At 49.1% G+C, this 15,954-nt stretch overlaps 1 protein-coding gene across 11 annotated transcripts in view; it reads right to left on the bottom strand.

Moving 5' to 3' along the window:
- Positions 1-15,954, bottom strand: part of LOC134370930 (protocadherin gamma-C4) — a 135,483-nt gene that overhangs the window by 6,163 nt on the left and 113,366 nt on the right. For 10 of the 11 annotated variants that reach the window (XM_063087875.1, XM_063087871.1, XM_063087874.1 and 7 more), the window contains 2 exons: positions 9,615-9,673; positions 951-1,039 (listed from right to left, as the gene is read on the bottom strand). In XM_063087875.1, coding sequence (XP_062943945.1) covers positions 951-1,039; positions 9,615-9,673 — 148 coding nt within the window. Of the gene's footprint in view, positions 1-950; positions 1,040-9,614; positions 9,674-12,845; positions 15,312-15,954 lie in introns of those variants that run through there. The other variant, XM_063087867.1, reaches the window with a different exon arrangement.

Below are 15,954 nucleotides of genomic sequence, written 5' to 3'. Positions count from 1 at the left end.
AGAAACTAGTCTTTATTAATAGTCATTATTCCAATTCTGCCTTCCACTCCCATTATAGGTCAATAAAATTAATAATTAATCTAGCCACTATGTGTTGTGCCCTTACTCTCTGCCAATCCTGTGCTGAAGGCCTTATATTTGGCCCTCACAACACCACACTGAGAGCTGTTACTATTATACCCATTTCATAGTAAGTGAAACTGAGGCCCAGAGGGCCTTAATAACTTACCTAAAGACTCACAGCTAAGTGGTGGCACCAGGATTTGAATCCAGATTGGCATGTCTCCAACACCTGTGTTCTTAAGTACTAATGGTATTATTCTGCTTCCCTGCTCAGGCCTCTTGTGACTCTTCAGGGACACAACCATTGGCTGAATCCCTATTACATGTGAGGCTCTTTGTTAGCCTGTGGGAAAACCAATATCCTGCTCCGGAGGTAGGAGCAGCAGAAAGAGGAGGAGTCTTGCATAACTGTTCTCTGCTGGGAATGTCTACACCCACTCTCACTGCTTGTATGTGCCAAGCCCAGTGCCCTATGCTTTATGGTATCATCTTGTTTAATCCTCACAACAACCCTTTGGGGTCACTGTCCCCATTTTCTTGGCTGAGGAAACTGAGGTTTATGGAGATTGAGCAAATGGATCAAAATCACAAGGATAGTAAGTGGCAGAGCTAGGACCTTATGCTGTCCCCTTCCAGAGCTAGACCTGTAATCACTACTTCCCACATCTCCTCAATAGATCTTTCCTTGTTCACTCCCCTCTGCACATCCCAGGACCCCCAGTCCCTCTGCTGTTCCTTAACCTCGCTTTATATCCTGGAATCTTGGACTAGCTGAAAGATCTGGAGAAATCACATACATTGATACCCAGTCCGTGAGCATGGTGGCTATGGGATGCACCCCAGAACCCCAGATCTCCCATCCTACCACACACATTGGCACCACTTACCACTGGCGGAGGCCAAGATCATGGCTTGCAGCATCTCTGTGTCGAATTGGTTGTTGGGCCAGGTGCCAGTTTCATCGCCATTTTGGGAGCTGGGGAGAGAGCGGGATGGTGAGCACAGCCTCGCAGGGCAGCCCAGCTCTGCTCCTCTGGGCCTCTCCCAAGGTTCCCAAGTCTAGTAACCTATCCCCACATCATGCCCAAGACCTCTCCCTTCAGCAACATAAGAGGTGCTTATACAATCCTTCAGAAGCAGATCCCCACAAGCCAGTCCCCCAAACCAGCACTCTACTGTCTCAGATGCATTTAATAAACTGCACCCCACCCCCAATTCTGTGAGAGAGAGTGGCTTACTGTCACAGCAGGAGGGTGCAGGATGGCGGGGGAAGGCCCTCTCCCAAGGACAGTGAAGGTGGGAAATGGGACAGAATGTTCCAGAGCTAGAGAGAAGGGTGAGAACCTAGAGAAAACCTAGGGGAAAATGTAGGAGGCCACAAGAGACCCTGCAGCAGGGAGAAAGTAATTTCTAAAACTCAAATCTAATCACTTCAAAGGAAGGCCCGTAAAAACCTGCCCTTCCTATTTTACAAGAACACCCCAAGACCTGCTCTTAAACATTCCATCATCAAACATTTTCTGAGGCACTTTCCTATTCTTTGAGCTCTCTCTTGCTGTGGATCCTGGACAGATTCTGTTCCCCAGAATGCCAGTCCCCCAACCTTTGCCTTGGTAACATGAATAAAATTTGTTAGAGGGGATCCGTAAACCCAGTCAGGTAGGGTCAGGTGCCTCTGCAGTGCTCCCACCCCTGGTGCCAGCCCTTGGTGGCACTAGTCACACTGTGACTGCTGTTGTCCCTGTCTGCTCCTCCACCACTTGACCTCCTCTGTGAGGAGGGACTGTGTCTGCCTGCTTCCTGCTGAAGTACCTAGCACAAGCCCCAGGCCTGAGGCCCAGCACCTGGACCTAATTAAGACTATTGGAAGCTCTATGCATTGAAAAAACATGAAGGGATTCATTATTTTTAAAAATACTAAACTAAAATGAATCCAAAAGAATTCCAACTCAATTTGAGTTTTTCCCACAGTGACAATTTCCATTCTTTTTTTGGAATTTTTAAGGATTCAATTTGGGGGCAGGGGGAAGCAGGCCTGGCGCACGCACAAGTGCACACACACACACAGTCTGCACCATCTGGCACAGAAAAGTCCCTGAATGAATGGGAAGAGGTTGGTAAGTAAAAAGAAGGATTTGGCACTAAGGTTGCAGAGCAAAACTTGAAGGCAGGAAAGTGTGTGTGTGTGTGTGTGTGTGTGTGTGTGTGTTTGTGTGTTTTGTCATGGTGGGTAAGCATAACCAAGGACATCTTTACAATTTTTCCTAGGTCTTTCCCTACTTATGGTTTCCCCTGATCTGGGATTCTCATCCTCAAGTAGGTGAACTCAGTCTAAGGCTCAGGACAGAACGCACAGCTACCGTGTGTCACCTCTACACCTTCACAGTGAACATAAAGGTAGGGTTGGAGGGAATCTCCTTCCTTCCTCCCAACAGTGGGAAGAGCTACAGTCTGATATCCATTTATTTAACAAATATTTATTGAGCAATTACTGTGTACCAGACATTGGGCTAGGTGCTGGGGTCATAGCTGTGGACATGACAGAAATAGTCCATCTTTATGGTGTTCATGGTGCACATTGAGTCTGATATTAAATAATTACACAATAACTTAATTGCAATTGTGACAAGCGCCTTGAAGGCAAAGAGCAGGGTACCGGAGGGTATAAGGGGAATCCTGACTTAATCGGGATTAAGGAGCTCAGTCAGTCTAGGCTTCCCAGAGGATAAGAGAGCAAATTTAAATCTGAAAAAATTATCCAGGTGACTTGCAGGAGAATGCCAGCAAACAAATATAGAAGGAATTATAGGATATCACTACTTTGTAACCACTGATGTAAAAACAGATCCAGACAAGGATCATCAATGAATACTAAAATACTAAAATTGGGTGAAGTGTTGACACACATCTCAAAGCATCACCCACAGATTACTTATCGATCACAAACACTTAAAAATATAATATTTATAAAGGAGAGATGTGGGGATACCACTTTCACCAAGTGAACAAATTTAGCAATTCTTTTATAAAATGGAAACTCATTTATCAAATGGAAAAAACTGACATTAAATGATTCCCAGTGTGACGTAGTGGGAAGTACACAACACCCATGGAGTATTCTTATCAAGAGTGTTTGACCTGACTCTAAACATAAGACAAGAATCAGCAAATCCAGACTTCATGATGCTTTAAAAGACAACTGGCTTGGACTCTTTAAAAATATTTGTGTCATAAAAAATAAAAATAAAAAAGGTAGGGAGACTGTTCTAGATAAAAAGAAAGAGACATGGCAACCAAATGCAATTGATGTTCCTGGATTGAATTGTGGATTTAAAAAAAACAGATAAAAAGGACATATTGGGAACATTTATGAAAATCTGCTAGTGGACTATATATTATTGTATGAACATTAGATTCCTCAAAGGTGATAATTTCTTTGTGGTTATACAGGAGAATGTTATTCTTAGAAGACATATACTGAAGTATTTCAACTATTATGTCAGCAACTCACTTTCAAATGGTTAAAAAAAAAGTGCGTGTGTTTGTGTGTGTAGAGAGAGAACGATAAAACAAATATGCAAAATATTAACAATTTATGAACCTAGGAAAAAAGAGTAAAGAGTATTTGGATGTTCATCATACTATTCTTTCAACTTTTCCATAGGTTTGAAACATTTCAAAACAAAAAGTTGAAGGGTAAAATTAGAGAGAGCTTTCCAGGCAGACAAAGTAACACGCCCCAAACCTCTGAAGCTGGAAGGAGCTTGGTGAGTTGAAAGGACAGGGAAGGTCAGTGTGGCCACCACAAGGGGAGGTGGTGATTTTGGTCTCATCCTAAGAGCTCTGGGAAGTCACTGAGGTGTTTAAAAAAGGGGATTGTCATGGTCAGATTTAAGTATTTAGATCACTATTGGTCAGATTAAAGATCACTATTGTCCCTGTGAAAGGACCAGGGGTGGGGGTTCCTCTGGGAGGACAGGAGCCCAGTGATGGGGCCTCAGCCACCTCTGTCTCCATGAAAATCAGGGAGTCCTTACTTCCAGCCTGACTGAGCTCTCTCTGGGCCTGATGGCACAGGGCTGAGGTAGGTGGGCTCAGGCCCAGGTGACACGACTTAATGGGGATAAAGTAGGAGGGGCAGCAGGAAGGAGAGCTTTGTGGCTGTGGGGGAACAACAGAAGTCAAACATCGGAGGTTAGGAAGATGCCTGGTTGGCAGTGGGCAGTGGTGTTGCAGGAATGAAGGTGAGTGGAAGGGTGGGCCTGAGAACCAGGATGGGCTGGACTGTAGAGAGGATTCTCAGGAAATGGTTTAAGGCTGGAGACCAAACAGGTGGGCAGACTGCCAGCTGGGCAAGAGATGAGCGGAGGGGGAGAGACTTCTTTTTTAACCATTTACTAAGAGCTTCCTATTCTCTGGTACTGGGCTGACTTGGTAATACATCTATTATCTATTCTGTCCTTAGAACCTCCCTGCAGGTAAGTGTTATGATCATCCCTGTTTTTTCAGCGGAAGAAATCAGGGCTCAGAGAAATTGAGAGACTTTCCCAAAGTCACACAGCCAGTAACTGGCAGAGCTGCAAGCTGACAATAGGCCGAATATGATTCCAAAGCCCTTGATCTTACACATGCAGGGACTTAGGGAGGCCCTGCAGCCTCAGCAGTGGATTATAGGGGACTCTTCCAGGATTTGGAGAATAGTGAAAAATAAAAATGGAGGAGATGGACTACATTTAACTGACCATTTTCCAGACATCCACTATGTGCCAGTGTCTGTGACAGGCTCTAAGATTTAAAAGATGACAGATACAGTTTTTGCCCTAAGGAGTTTGTATTCTGGTGCGCTGGGTGTGCGTGTGTAAGGAAGTATCCAACAGGCTGGGCTATGATAAAATACTCCCTACATCATGCTCTAAAAAAGCGAGAAATCTGGGAAAGTCACCCTGATAATAGCCTGTATTTAATTGTGTTAAAATGTAAATACATGTGTATTCTTTTTAATGTATCAGAAGAAAGCTTATCAGCCTTTAAATATATGTGTGAGTATGTCTATATGAGGGGCTATTATGCGACAATTAAATGACTTGAATTTTTATTGACATGGGGAGATTCTCTGGATACATTGCAAAGAAGGAAAAAAAAAAAAACAAAAAAAACCCAGGCTATAATACTGATGGACAGTATGACCTCAATTACTATTTAAAAAAAGAAAAAGCAACCGGTAAGAAATATACCAGCTGACTCAAATAAAAGTTCTTGATATTCTAAATGTGAACAACTTTTTGAACAATTTAATTTAGGTGAATCAGATTTTTTTTAAAAAAGAAGCTGTGCATGTTGCTTGATTACACAAAGAAAAAAGGTTACAAAGATAATATGAATATGTTAATGATTCAATGAATAAATTACAAAATGCAAAAATAGAAGGAAAACTTCTACATTAAAGGAGCTTAAGAAACTTGAGACACTCAACAAAAACAAAATTGTGGACCTTAAATAAAAAATCATCTGTTAAAGATAGTGAAGACTCAAATGAAATTATATGACTTCTGAGATTTGCTCCAAAATAGTCCAAGGGTTTTTCTATATCTACTGAGACTGTTTTAAAACTAACAAAATAGTACAAGTGGGGGGATGAGGATGGGGAAACAAGTGAAACAAGATAGGGCATTAGCTGAAGCTGGGTAGTGGGATTATATAGGTTCATTATACCATTCTCTCTACTTTTCTATATATTTGAAATTTTCCATATTAAATAAAAAGTTAGTGGTGGTTCTCTTTAGGTAATGAAATTATGGGTGGTTTTTCTTAAAAAAAAAAAAAAAGCTTTTTTTCTACTTCTCATGTTTCTATTATGAGTATGTATTATTTTACAAGTGGGAAAAAAATTAAGTTGCTGTTTGTTTGTTGAATGACTGCCCAAACTGAGAGAGAGCAGGGCTGTGTCTCTCAGAAGAGGAGGAGTGGAAAGGGATCCAGAGTTGGGGAATGGTGGTGTGGAGCCATCAAAGTAGAACACGGTGGGGACCAGGGGAAGCCAGATATAGACTCTCTCCTCAGTTCAGAGGCTGAGAACAGCCTGAGAAGGGAGAAAAGCCTTGCTGGGCTTAGAGCTTGAGACAATAGCTGCTGGGATCAGAAGCCACGAGGATGACCTCAGAAGGCATAGTGAGTGGTAAGGAGGAGGAGCACTTGGCAGGCGGGGACTTCAGATTGTGAGTCTTGGGCTGGCCAGTTAGCTCAGTTGGTTAGAGTGCAGCCTTATAACCCCAAGGTCGCAGGTTCAGATCCCCCTCCCCACCGCCATACCCCTGAAACCCCACTCCCATGCCGGCCAGTTGCCAAAAAAAAAAAAAAAAATCCTCACAACAGAATGTGAGTCTTTTTCCCTATTGTCTAGGCAGTGTGACCCACACTGCTGGCTTGAACTTGAAGCAGGTTTCCTGAAGAACTCAACGCTAGTCCTGCTCTGAACCTGGTATCCTGACCAGCCTGGGCTGGAGGGCAGTGGGGGAGACAGTGGGGAGGGACTGGGGCAGAGAAGAAGAGGAGGGCTGGAACCCAGGTTGTGTCGAATAAGAGAAATCTCCCCTTTTATCCCCTCCTTCCAATTTACTCATCAGAATGGCAGCAAAGAGAAAACTCCTGTCATTCTGTTGATGCTGAGAGGCTGCACTGCAGGGCCTTTGCACATGCTCTTCCCTCCATCTGCAATGCTCTTGCTTCTTTTCTTCAGCTGGTTAATTTGTACTCCTCCTTCAAATATCAGCACAACCTCATTTCCTCCTGGATGTCCTCCTGCTTCCTGACCAGGTCAAATCCCTATTATATGCTCTCATCACCAGGTACTGCTCTTCATAACACTCACGATAGCTACAATCTTACATTTATTTTGTGATTATTTGGTTAATATTTGTCTCCCTCAATACACTGTGAACTTTTCAAGGACAGGGACTATGGCTGCTTACTATTAGCTGAATGAATAAAGGAGGGAAGTTGAAGTTGCTGGACTGGACCCTAAGATTTCACGTTGGCCACTTTGGAGCTGAATCAGACATGCTTGTCCTATTTCCTGCAAGTTAACTAAGGAAGCAAGAGCTCCTAAGCCTTTTCTGTCTTGCCAAGATCTCCCACATGTATCCCAGGCCACTAAGCCTCTCATTTGATGAAAAACAACAAAAGGCACATGACAGGCAATTGGTGGGTACTCCAGGTATAGCAGTGAATTCTGCTTCAGGGACAATGTATGGCCTGAGGAGGGAGTAGGTAGAAGGAACACAAATTTTCTAGTATTTCTCATGCCTCAGCTCAAATGTCACCTCCTCCTGGAAGCCTTCCCTGATCCCCCTCCCCCATTAGACTCACATTACCCTCTTCTCAGCACTTACTATGGTTTGTAACTAGGTTTTTTTGAATGGATTTGTCATCAATTTTCTGTCTCTTCTGCTGGCCTGGATCATGTTCAAGGATCCTGTCTGCTTGTTCATTTTTTTTTTCCTTTGGCAGCTTTCCAGTACATGGATCTGAACCCTTGACCTTGGTGGTACAAGACTGTACTCTAACCAACTGAGCTAACTGACCAGTCTCTGCTTGTTCACTCTTATAGCCCAGTGTTTAGCACAGGGCCTGGATCATAGTACATGCTCAGTAAATGTTTGTTGAATGAATGAATGAAAGAATTCATGAGCAACTTAATGGATAACCCATGGGAAGACTGGCAATGCCTACAGGGAGAAGGGAGACAGTTGGGGTCAAAGGAGGAACAGGACATTCCAAGCCTTCTGCTTTGCTGCCTTTTAGGGGCCTTCTAAGAAGTGTTTTGCATTCCTGAAACCCAGGACAGGACTGTGCATGCCCTGGAGCTGGAATCTCAGCCTTACACCAAGGTCTCCTGCATCCTTGTGGTAGGGAAGGCATGATTGTTGGAGAAGGGAAGAGAGGAAGCCCAGAAGCTCAGCATCTGTGACATCTGGGTAAATATGGACAGTAAGTGACTGACCCATCGAGGAGGTGGTAGGGAGAGGGGAGGCAGCCCAAGCTCCTGCCTCTCTCCATGGGCTTCTCGACTCCTCCAGACTCTGGACTTCTAACAGGGAAGCCTGGCCCAGAGCCCATCCCACTCTCCTCAGACCAACTGAAAGTCTTTCTGCTGAAGTCCCCCCCACTTGCCTACAGGGGGTTCCTGTCTCAGCAGGAATTCATACTGGATAGAAATGAGCAGCTGGGGAGCCTGGATGGGAGGGTGTGGTGTGGAGAGCAGCGATCAAAGGCTCTGTGTGTGAGGGACAGGGAGAGGGAGAGAGTGGTGGTGTGTGTGTTGGTGGTTGCAGGGGCGGAGGGGGTGCATGTGTGTCCTGGCTTGCCCACAAGTACAAAGAAATGAGAGACAGAGACAGGGGCTCAGAGAAAAAGAATAAAAGAGAAACAGAGAGATAAAGAAAAAGTAACAGACTCAAAGAGGCAGATAGACAACAGAAAGAGAGATACACAGAAAGAGTCTGAGATAGAGAAAGAGACACAGTGAGGCTGAGAACAGAGAAGAAAACAGGATTAGTGAGAAACAGAGAAACAAAGAGACTGGAGACAAGAACACAGGACACTAGGAAATGATGAAAGACAGAGAGACAGAAAAGAGGTCTAGGACAAGGACAGGAAGGCAGAGACAGAGAGAAAAGGAGAAACAGAGACTGAAACTAAGAGTCACATTTATTCATTCATTCCACATTTATTGACACCTAAACCATGGCAGGCACAGTGTGAGGCACAGATCAATGCAAATTGACACAAATTGTAGGGACCAAGATGCAGCAATAAAGACAGAAACTGAGACAGAGACCGAGAAAGAGGCTGAGATTGCAAACTGAGATAGAGACTGAGGGAAGGAGGCAGAAGTAAGAGAGTGGCAGAGACCCAGACTTGAGAAAAAGGGGGCAGAGACAAGAGGCCCTCAGGCAGAGCAGGCATGGCAAGGGGAGGTCAGACAGCAGCTGGAGGAGGGGCAGGATGAGGGAGACCTGCCTCTAGCCCTCCCTAGGGCAGCTTTCCCTCCTCAGTCCCGTCTCTAGCTGTGCTGTCTCACAGCAGCCTGAGCTCCATCCCCTCTGCCTCTGCTCTTTCTTGCAGGCTCTGGAGGAGACTCTGCGGACAGCCTCCTCTTGCCCCTCCTCCTGTCCCATCCCAGGTCAGGATGAAGCCCGGCTCCATGGAGGAGGGGGATGTAGGCAGTAGATGGGTACAAGGAGCCTCCTCTCCACCCAGAGACCAGCTTAAGACCATCCTCTGGTCCCACAGAGCCCTCAGGAGTTAGGTAAAGGTGTGTGTCCTGGGCAGAAGGGAGGAATGAGTATGTGAATTGAGCTTCCAAAATAGGGCAGGTGCCTCTTCCTTCCGAGGTCTGTGTGCAGGCCACCAACATACCAGAACCTCCATGAAATCTCAAACTGAGGGAAGAAACCATTTGCAACAAATGCAGAGCCCTCCCCCCATCTCCTCCCACGTCATCACTGAAAATGCCGCAGAGAAGAGGGTGGGCTGGAGAATCAGTCACCTACCCGCTGGTGCCGGGTCTCTGGGCCTGAGAGAAACGCCAGTCCGTGTTGGGTGGGGCTTGCTGCGGAGAAAACAGAAGAAAAGGAGCTGAGTACCCACAAGAAGTCAGAATGTCACCTGAGCCCCTGGGGATGGGCCTGGAGAGAAGGAGGGGAATGGGTACAGAGAAGAAAATGGGATAAGATGGAGGAGGGGTAGACTCACCTCCAAAGCAAAATACACTTCAGGACTCAGAGGTCTGAGGTACCAGAGACAAAGAGACAAAAATAACATTTCATCTGACCACAGTGAACAAGCCCAGATTCCTTTGCTGAAGAAATGGCCCCTTCTTCCCTGCTCTCAGACTCAGAACTTTGAGCCAAAATTCAAAGACTGAAAGTGTCTTCTGTGGAATGGGGCAGGGCGGGAGGGGAAGAGGTTGTGCAGAGGACCCCAGAAGTGGCAGAGGAGGCTTTTAGATGAGAATTCCACCAGTCCTAGAATGAATTTATTCAGCTCCTCAACTGGGAACAAAGCATCCTCTGCAGCAAGATGGCTGCTGCTCTGGGTAACCCTTTTCGTGCCAGGTTGTGCAATGACACATTCAGAAGGACACATCCTCCAGACCCTTGGCTCTCATGGATCTCTTCCCACACTTAAATACATTATTAATTTAGGAGTCATGCCAGACTGGGCCTTTGCAGGGCATCCAAGCCCCAGGAAATCTCTCACCCCCAGAACTCTGTGCCAGACAATGGCCTGTGACTGAGGAGGAGAGAACAAGGCTGCTCTGTCTGGGGCAGAGAAAATGACTGGGATGGAGCCCAGAAGGATCAAGCTCCCACAGCCTCCAAGCTGAGCCAGCTGATTCTCTAGAGCTCCCAAGGAGCTGATCTATAGCTGTCTCCCACCTGGCCAAAGGTGTAGCGCTTTGGCCAGCCACTTCACTCCCAGTCTTTCCAGGGTGTGTGTTGTCCCATCACACACTCTCATGGAGCATTCCTAGAACTATCTCCTCACTGGTTCTGGGGTGTGTTGGTAATTAATTCTCACACTTGCTCCCAGGATCAGAGAGTGTGAGTGTGAGCATCTCAGATTATTCTGGGGAGAAGGAAGACCTAGGACTGCCAATGACACCCTAAGGCTCACAGGTGGCTGTGATGTGAGCAGAACCCAGAAACCTAGCATCCCTGGTGCATCAGGAGTCACCAGCACCACTCCGGGGCTGCTGTGGGGTAGGACACAGGGATGCCCAGCCCTCAGCCACTGTATTTGTAGACACAGCAGAATCTACATGGACATGCAAGGACCATGATTGGAGGAAAAGGAGCTGGGAGAAACTCACAACCTACCCAAGGAAAGTGGCAGGTCCAAGTTTGCTCAGAGAGGGCTGCTATCGGGGATGAGGAGCCCCAGAAGACTTTTCTCCACACGTAAGGTCCTAAAAGGGAAAGAACCCCACCCTTGCCCCATCCCAGCAGATGCAAACTGTCTCTCCTGTCCTTCAGCTTTGTAAGTTCCAAGTGCCAAGTCATTAAAAGCACAAATTTTAGAGTTAGACAGACCTGGGTTAGACTCTTTATCACTTGCTCTGTGAACTTGAGGAAGTCACTTGACCTCTGTGAAACTGTTATAAGATGGGAATGCTAGTATCTATCCAACAACAGTGGTGGGAAGGGCAAATGGGATGATGTGGTTTTCAAAGGAGGTATATAGTAAGGTTCTCTCAATCAGCTATCAGTCACCTGGGAGTGTTTTTCAAAATATAATTCTGATTCAGTAGGGGCAGAGTTAGGCATAGATATATTTTGAATAAAAGCTCCTGGGGTTGTGGAAACAGGGAACCAAACCCTTAGGCTTTGGTGTTACAAGGCTGGCTCTAACCAACTGAGCTAACCGGTCAGCCCAACCTGTGCTTTTTACTATACAGTTTCCCCACATATGAGGGCACCCTGGCAACCAGCAGACGCTGTGGCTTTCCATCAGCCAAAGGAGGAAGGATTTGCCGGAGTCTCAGATACTTTGGTCACCCCCAAAGCCCTGACCCTATATCCCTGGGTATATTGTGGTCGCGACGGAGCCAAAAAGCCTATCTCTGAGCGTCCAGAGCCCTGGTGCTCCAGGCTCCCACTTCCTGCGGGAGGAAGGGGTCGCTGATGCCGCTGAAGTCCCAGGCCTCCTGTCCCGTGGAGGTCCGCTCACTCGCCTCAGGCTGGCCCCTGCTGCGCCTCATGCCACAGGGCAGCTCTGTCCACCAGCCTGCCCCAGGCTGCTGCAATAGGGACCGCCACCCTCAGCACGGATCCCCGGGCCCAGCAGGACCAGCCGGCCTGCGGGTCATAGAGTCCCGCCCGCCCCGCGCCTAGAGCGGCCCGAGTCGGGCAGTGCCCCGGGCGCCGCAGCACAGCTCAGGCCCGGAGGCGACAGCGTCCAGCCCGGGGTGCGAGTGGCAGGGGCAGGAGGAGCCTCCAGAGTCCTCGCCTGGCCCTGGACGGCCGCGACCTGGGACCTTCACCAGGGCGCGCACAGCCAGCGAAGAGTGCCTCTGAGGCCGGCGGAGGGGAGCTGTGAGCGGGCCCCGCACAGCCGGTGTAAACCTGGCAGCGAGCGTCCGGCAGTCAACCCGGGTGTGCGTACGAGCCCAAGTGCGAGGTGCGTGTGCGCGCGCACGCGTGTGCAGGTGCAGCGTGTGCCCCGTGGGTGTGGTCTGCAGGGAGGACACGCGTGAGCCCTGCGTGCGTACCTAAGCCCTGTACATAGATGCGGTTGGGTGATGCGGCATAGGGCGGGTTGAGGATAACAGTGAAGTCACAGATCATGGGAGTGGGGAGAAACCGAAGAGGAAACCTAATGATCGGCGGAGCGTGCTGGGAGTCGGGGCCTAGGAGGCTGGCTGCAGGGGTGGATCTGTAACTGCCTCCACCCGGGAACCCCGACACCCGCGGAAACCGCCAGTAAACCACAAAAAGTTCAGCAGGGCCCCAGCCTTTTCTGAGTGTGGGGGCGGGGGCAGGTCCCACCACCCCTCGCCCGCAATTGCCACCACTTCCCGGGGCTGGGAGCCCCACCCCCGCCTCCGCCACTCCTCTGGTTCCACGCAATCAGTCCAAATGATCCCGAGAATCGGGTGGAGCGCAGCCAGTGGCCAAGCCAGCCCGAGGGGAGTGGATGCAAGTTCAAAATCCCTTATGTGGACGGGCAGTTTCTCCAACGCCGCCCCCAGGGGTCACCATTATCGGCACCGAGGCCCTCACCTGGCTCCGTTCCCGTTCCCGCAGAGTGTTAGAGCGGGACCGGAAGGCGTCAGGCTCCAGCGCCAGAGCTGAGGGCTGCTGAACGCTGACGGGCCTTAGAAAAGTGAAGTCACTGCCGTCAGAGGCCGGTGAAAAGCACGTCCTGTAGCAATGGCTCTGCGAGTCTGTGGGCCGCAGTGTCACCTCCATGTATTTGAGCGTGCCATCTGCGCTCACCTGCAGGTTGGGGCTGGACTGCTTATAGAAGTCCCGGGTGGGTGAGTCCTGGCTCCTGCAGCACTGGCCCCCATCCCCATCCCCATCTGCATGTCCCCGAAGGCACTTAGCTGACAGAAAAGTGAAGGTGACTAAAGATAAGAGACTGACGGTAGCTAGAGCCACAATGAGGTAAAGGGTAAGGTCTGAACGCTCAGGAGGTTGTGTGAGGAAGTCGCTGGATTTGGGCATCTCCTCAGGGTCCTCATCCTCCAGAACCAGCAGCACTGTGGCTGTAGAGGAGAGTGAAGGGTCACCATTGTCCCTCACCAGGACCACCACCTGCTGGGTGTCTGAGTCATCTTCCAGTAAGGCCCGGGCTGTGCGCACCTCACCAGTGTGTGCGGTTATGAGAAACAGTCCTGGGGCCGTGGACTGTGGCAACAGTGAATAGGAAAGCCATGCATTGTGGCCTGCATCAGCATCCACAGCTGTCACCTTGGTAACCAAGGACCCAGGAGGAGCTGAGCGAGGGAGACGCTGAGGAGCTGAGAGTTCCCACCCGGGCCGTGGGTACAGCACAGCTGGGGCATTATCATTCTGGTCCAGGACAAACACATGCAGAGATGTGTTGGCATGCAATGGGGGAGAACCAGAATCTCGAACCCCCACCACAATCTGCAACATCTGCAGCAATTCATAGTCAAAGGTACGCTGGGCAAAGACCCGTCCATCCTCAGGGTTGACATACACAAAGGAGGAAGCTGGGGCTCCCCGGATCTGACTCCCTAAAATGGAGTAGGTGAGGCGGGCATTATCCCCAATGTCTGGATCTGAGGCAGCCACGGTGCAGAGAAGCGAGCCCGGAGGCTGGTTTTCTGGAATGTAAGCAGTATAAAGCTGCTGGGTGAAGTGGGGTGCATTGTCATTAACATCTGAAATGTTGAGCCTGATGGTGAGATGTTTGTGCAGAGGAGGTGAGCCAGCATCACTGGCCAGCAGCTCAATGATATAGTGGGACATGGTCTCCCGATCTAAGGGCTGGCTGGTTAGCAGTGAGTAGTGGTTCTCAGAAGGCTTAATCTGAAATGGTAGGTCCGGAGAGATATCAAGGCTCACTTCACCGTTTTTACCTGAGTCTCGATCCCGCACATTAAACAGCCCCACTACTGTGCCCACTGGTGTGTTCTCTAGGACAGGGTTGACCAAAGAGGCCAGTAGCACCTCTGGGGCATTGTCGTTGGTATCCCCCACATCCACTTGAATCACACAGTGGCCCTCCATGGCTGGCTGTCCCTGGTCACGGGCTCTTGCATGTATTTCATAGAAACTTGACTCCTCAAAATCTACAGGACCCAACACATGGATTGTACCACTGCTAGGGTCCAGACCAAAGAGATTCCGCACTGCCTCAGATGTATGGTCTCCAAAGGAATAGTCTAGTTGGCCATTGGTGCCCTCATCTGGATCAGTGGCATTGAGGCGGAGCAGCAGTGTACCCATGGGTGCATTCTCTGGGAGTCCTACACGTAGAACTGAGGACTGGAAGGTTGGTGCATTATCATTGATGTCCAGCACGATGACAGAGATGAGGGTGGTCCCTGAGTGGGCTGGGGTACCCCCATCCACAGCAGTGAGCACCAGCTGATGTCTTGCCTGGGCTTCACGATCCAGTTGCTGCTCTAGCACTAGCTCTGGGAACAGCTTCCCATCTTTTAGGGTCTTTACATTCAGGGAGAAGTGGCTGCTGGGGCTTAGAACATAAAAGCTCACAGTATTGGTGCCCACATCCGGATCCTGGGCACTATCCAGTGGGAATCTTGCCCCAGGTGCAGCTGATTCTGAGATGCGCATCTCTCGCTCAGGGGTGGCAAAGCTAGGAGAGTTGTCATTGAGATCCAGGATCTCTACCTCTACACGGATTAGCTCCAGGGGGTGTTCAGTCACCACCTGCACTGGCAGCAGGCAGCTGGTGCTGGCTCCACACAGGCTCTCTCGGTCAATCTTTTGATTCACTGCCAGAGCACCAGTCATCAAGCTCAGGGAAAAATAACGCCCATTCTCCTCAGAGCCCAACCGTAGTCCGCGGCTCAACAGATCTGTCACCTTTAAGCCCAGATCCTGAGCAACATTCCCCACCAGCGTCCCCGGCTCAGACTCTTCCACCACTGAGTAACGAAGCTGCCCAGACACCCAGCCCCAGCAGCACAAGGACAACATGCACAGCACTTGCCATTTCCCAGCGAGCTGTGGGGGTGTCTTGGGCCCCATGACCCAGAAGTCTCTTCCTGGAGAGTAACTCTGTGCTGTCCTGTCTCCACGGTAGACTGAGAGCTTGGAATGCAGCAGCTGAAATCTCTTATGTCTCCTTATAGCCTCTTAAAAACTGCTCCGAGCTTTGCCTTCCTGCAGCAGTTCTTCTTAGTCACCGAATGGCGGGGGTGGGTGGTGGTGGTGGGGGGGAGGGAATTGAATCTGAGTGGAGCTGGGGAGCTGGAGGAGGAGAGGCAGGCATGAAGAGCAGATCCCCCACCTCAGCTCTGAGTCTGATTGGGCAAAAAGTCTGTCTGCTCTCAACCAATTATGAAGTCTCCCTCAGTCCTAGAAACCTTAGGAATAGGCACTGCAAATCTGTCACAGAAGCCTCCTACCTCCCCACTCATTTTGTGCTGCAGGTTGATTCAGCCCCCTTGGCAGCAAAGTTTGACAGCTCAGATGGTGCTCAACAGGGAAGACAAAGTGGTACAAAACTCCTCAGTGTTCTGTCCCAGGAACTTCTTGCATGACTTCAGAAGCTTCCACTACTTTGCTTGAACTGACAAAATTTTGCCCTTCAGAGAGAGGCAAAGCCCATGTATTCCCCCCACCCTCCTCTAGCCTGCTGAATGCTGCTAAGGTGAGAGAAAAGATTTGT

This window comes from Cynocephalus volans, chromosome 2 (genome assembly GCF_027409185.1).
Source record: "Cynocephalus volans isolate mCynVol1 chromosome 2, mCynVol1.pri, whole genome shotgun sequence".
In the NCBI taxonomy this organism is placed as follows: Eukaryota; Metazoa; Chordata; class Mammalia; order Dermoptera; family Cynocephalidae; genus Cynocephalus; species Cynocephalus volans.
The sequence above is the reverse complement of the archived record's forward strand: the minus strand, read 5'-3'. Positions and strand labels throughout refer to the sequence as shown.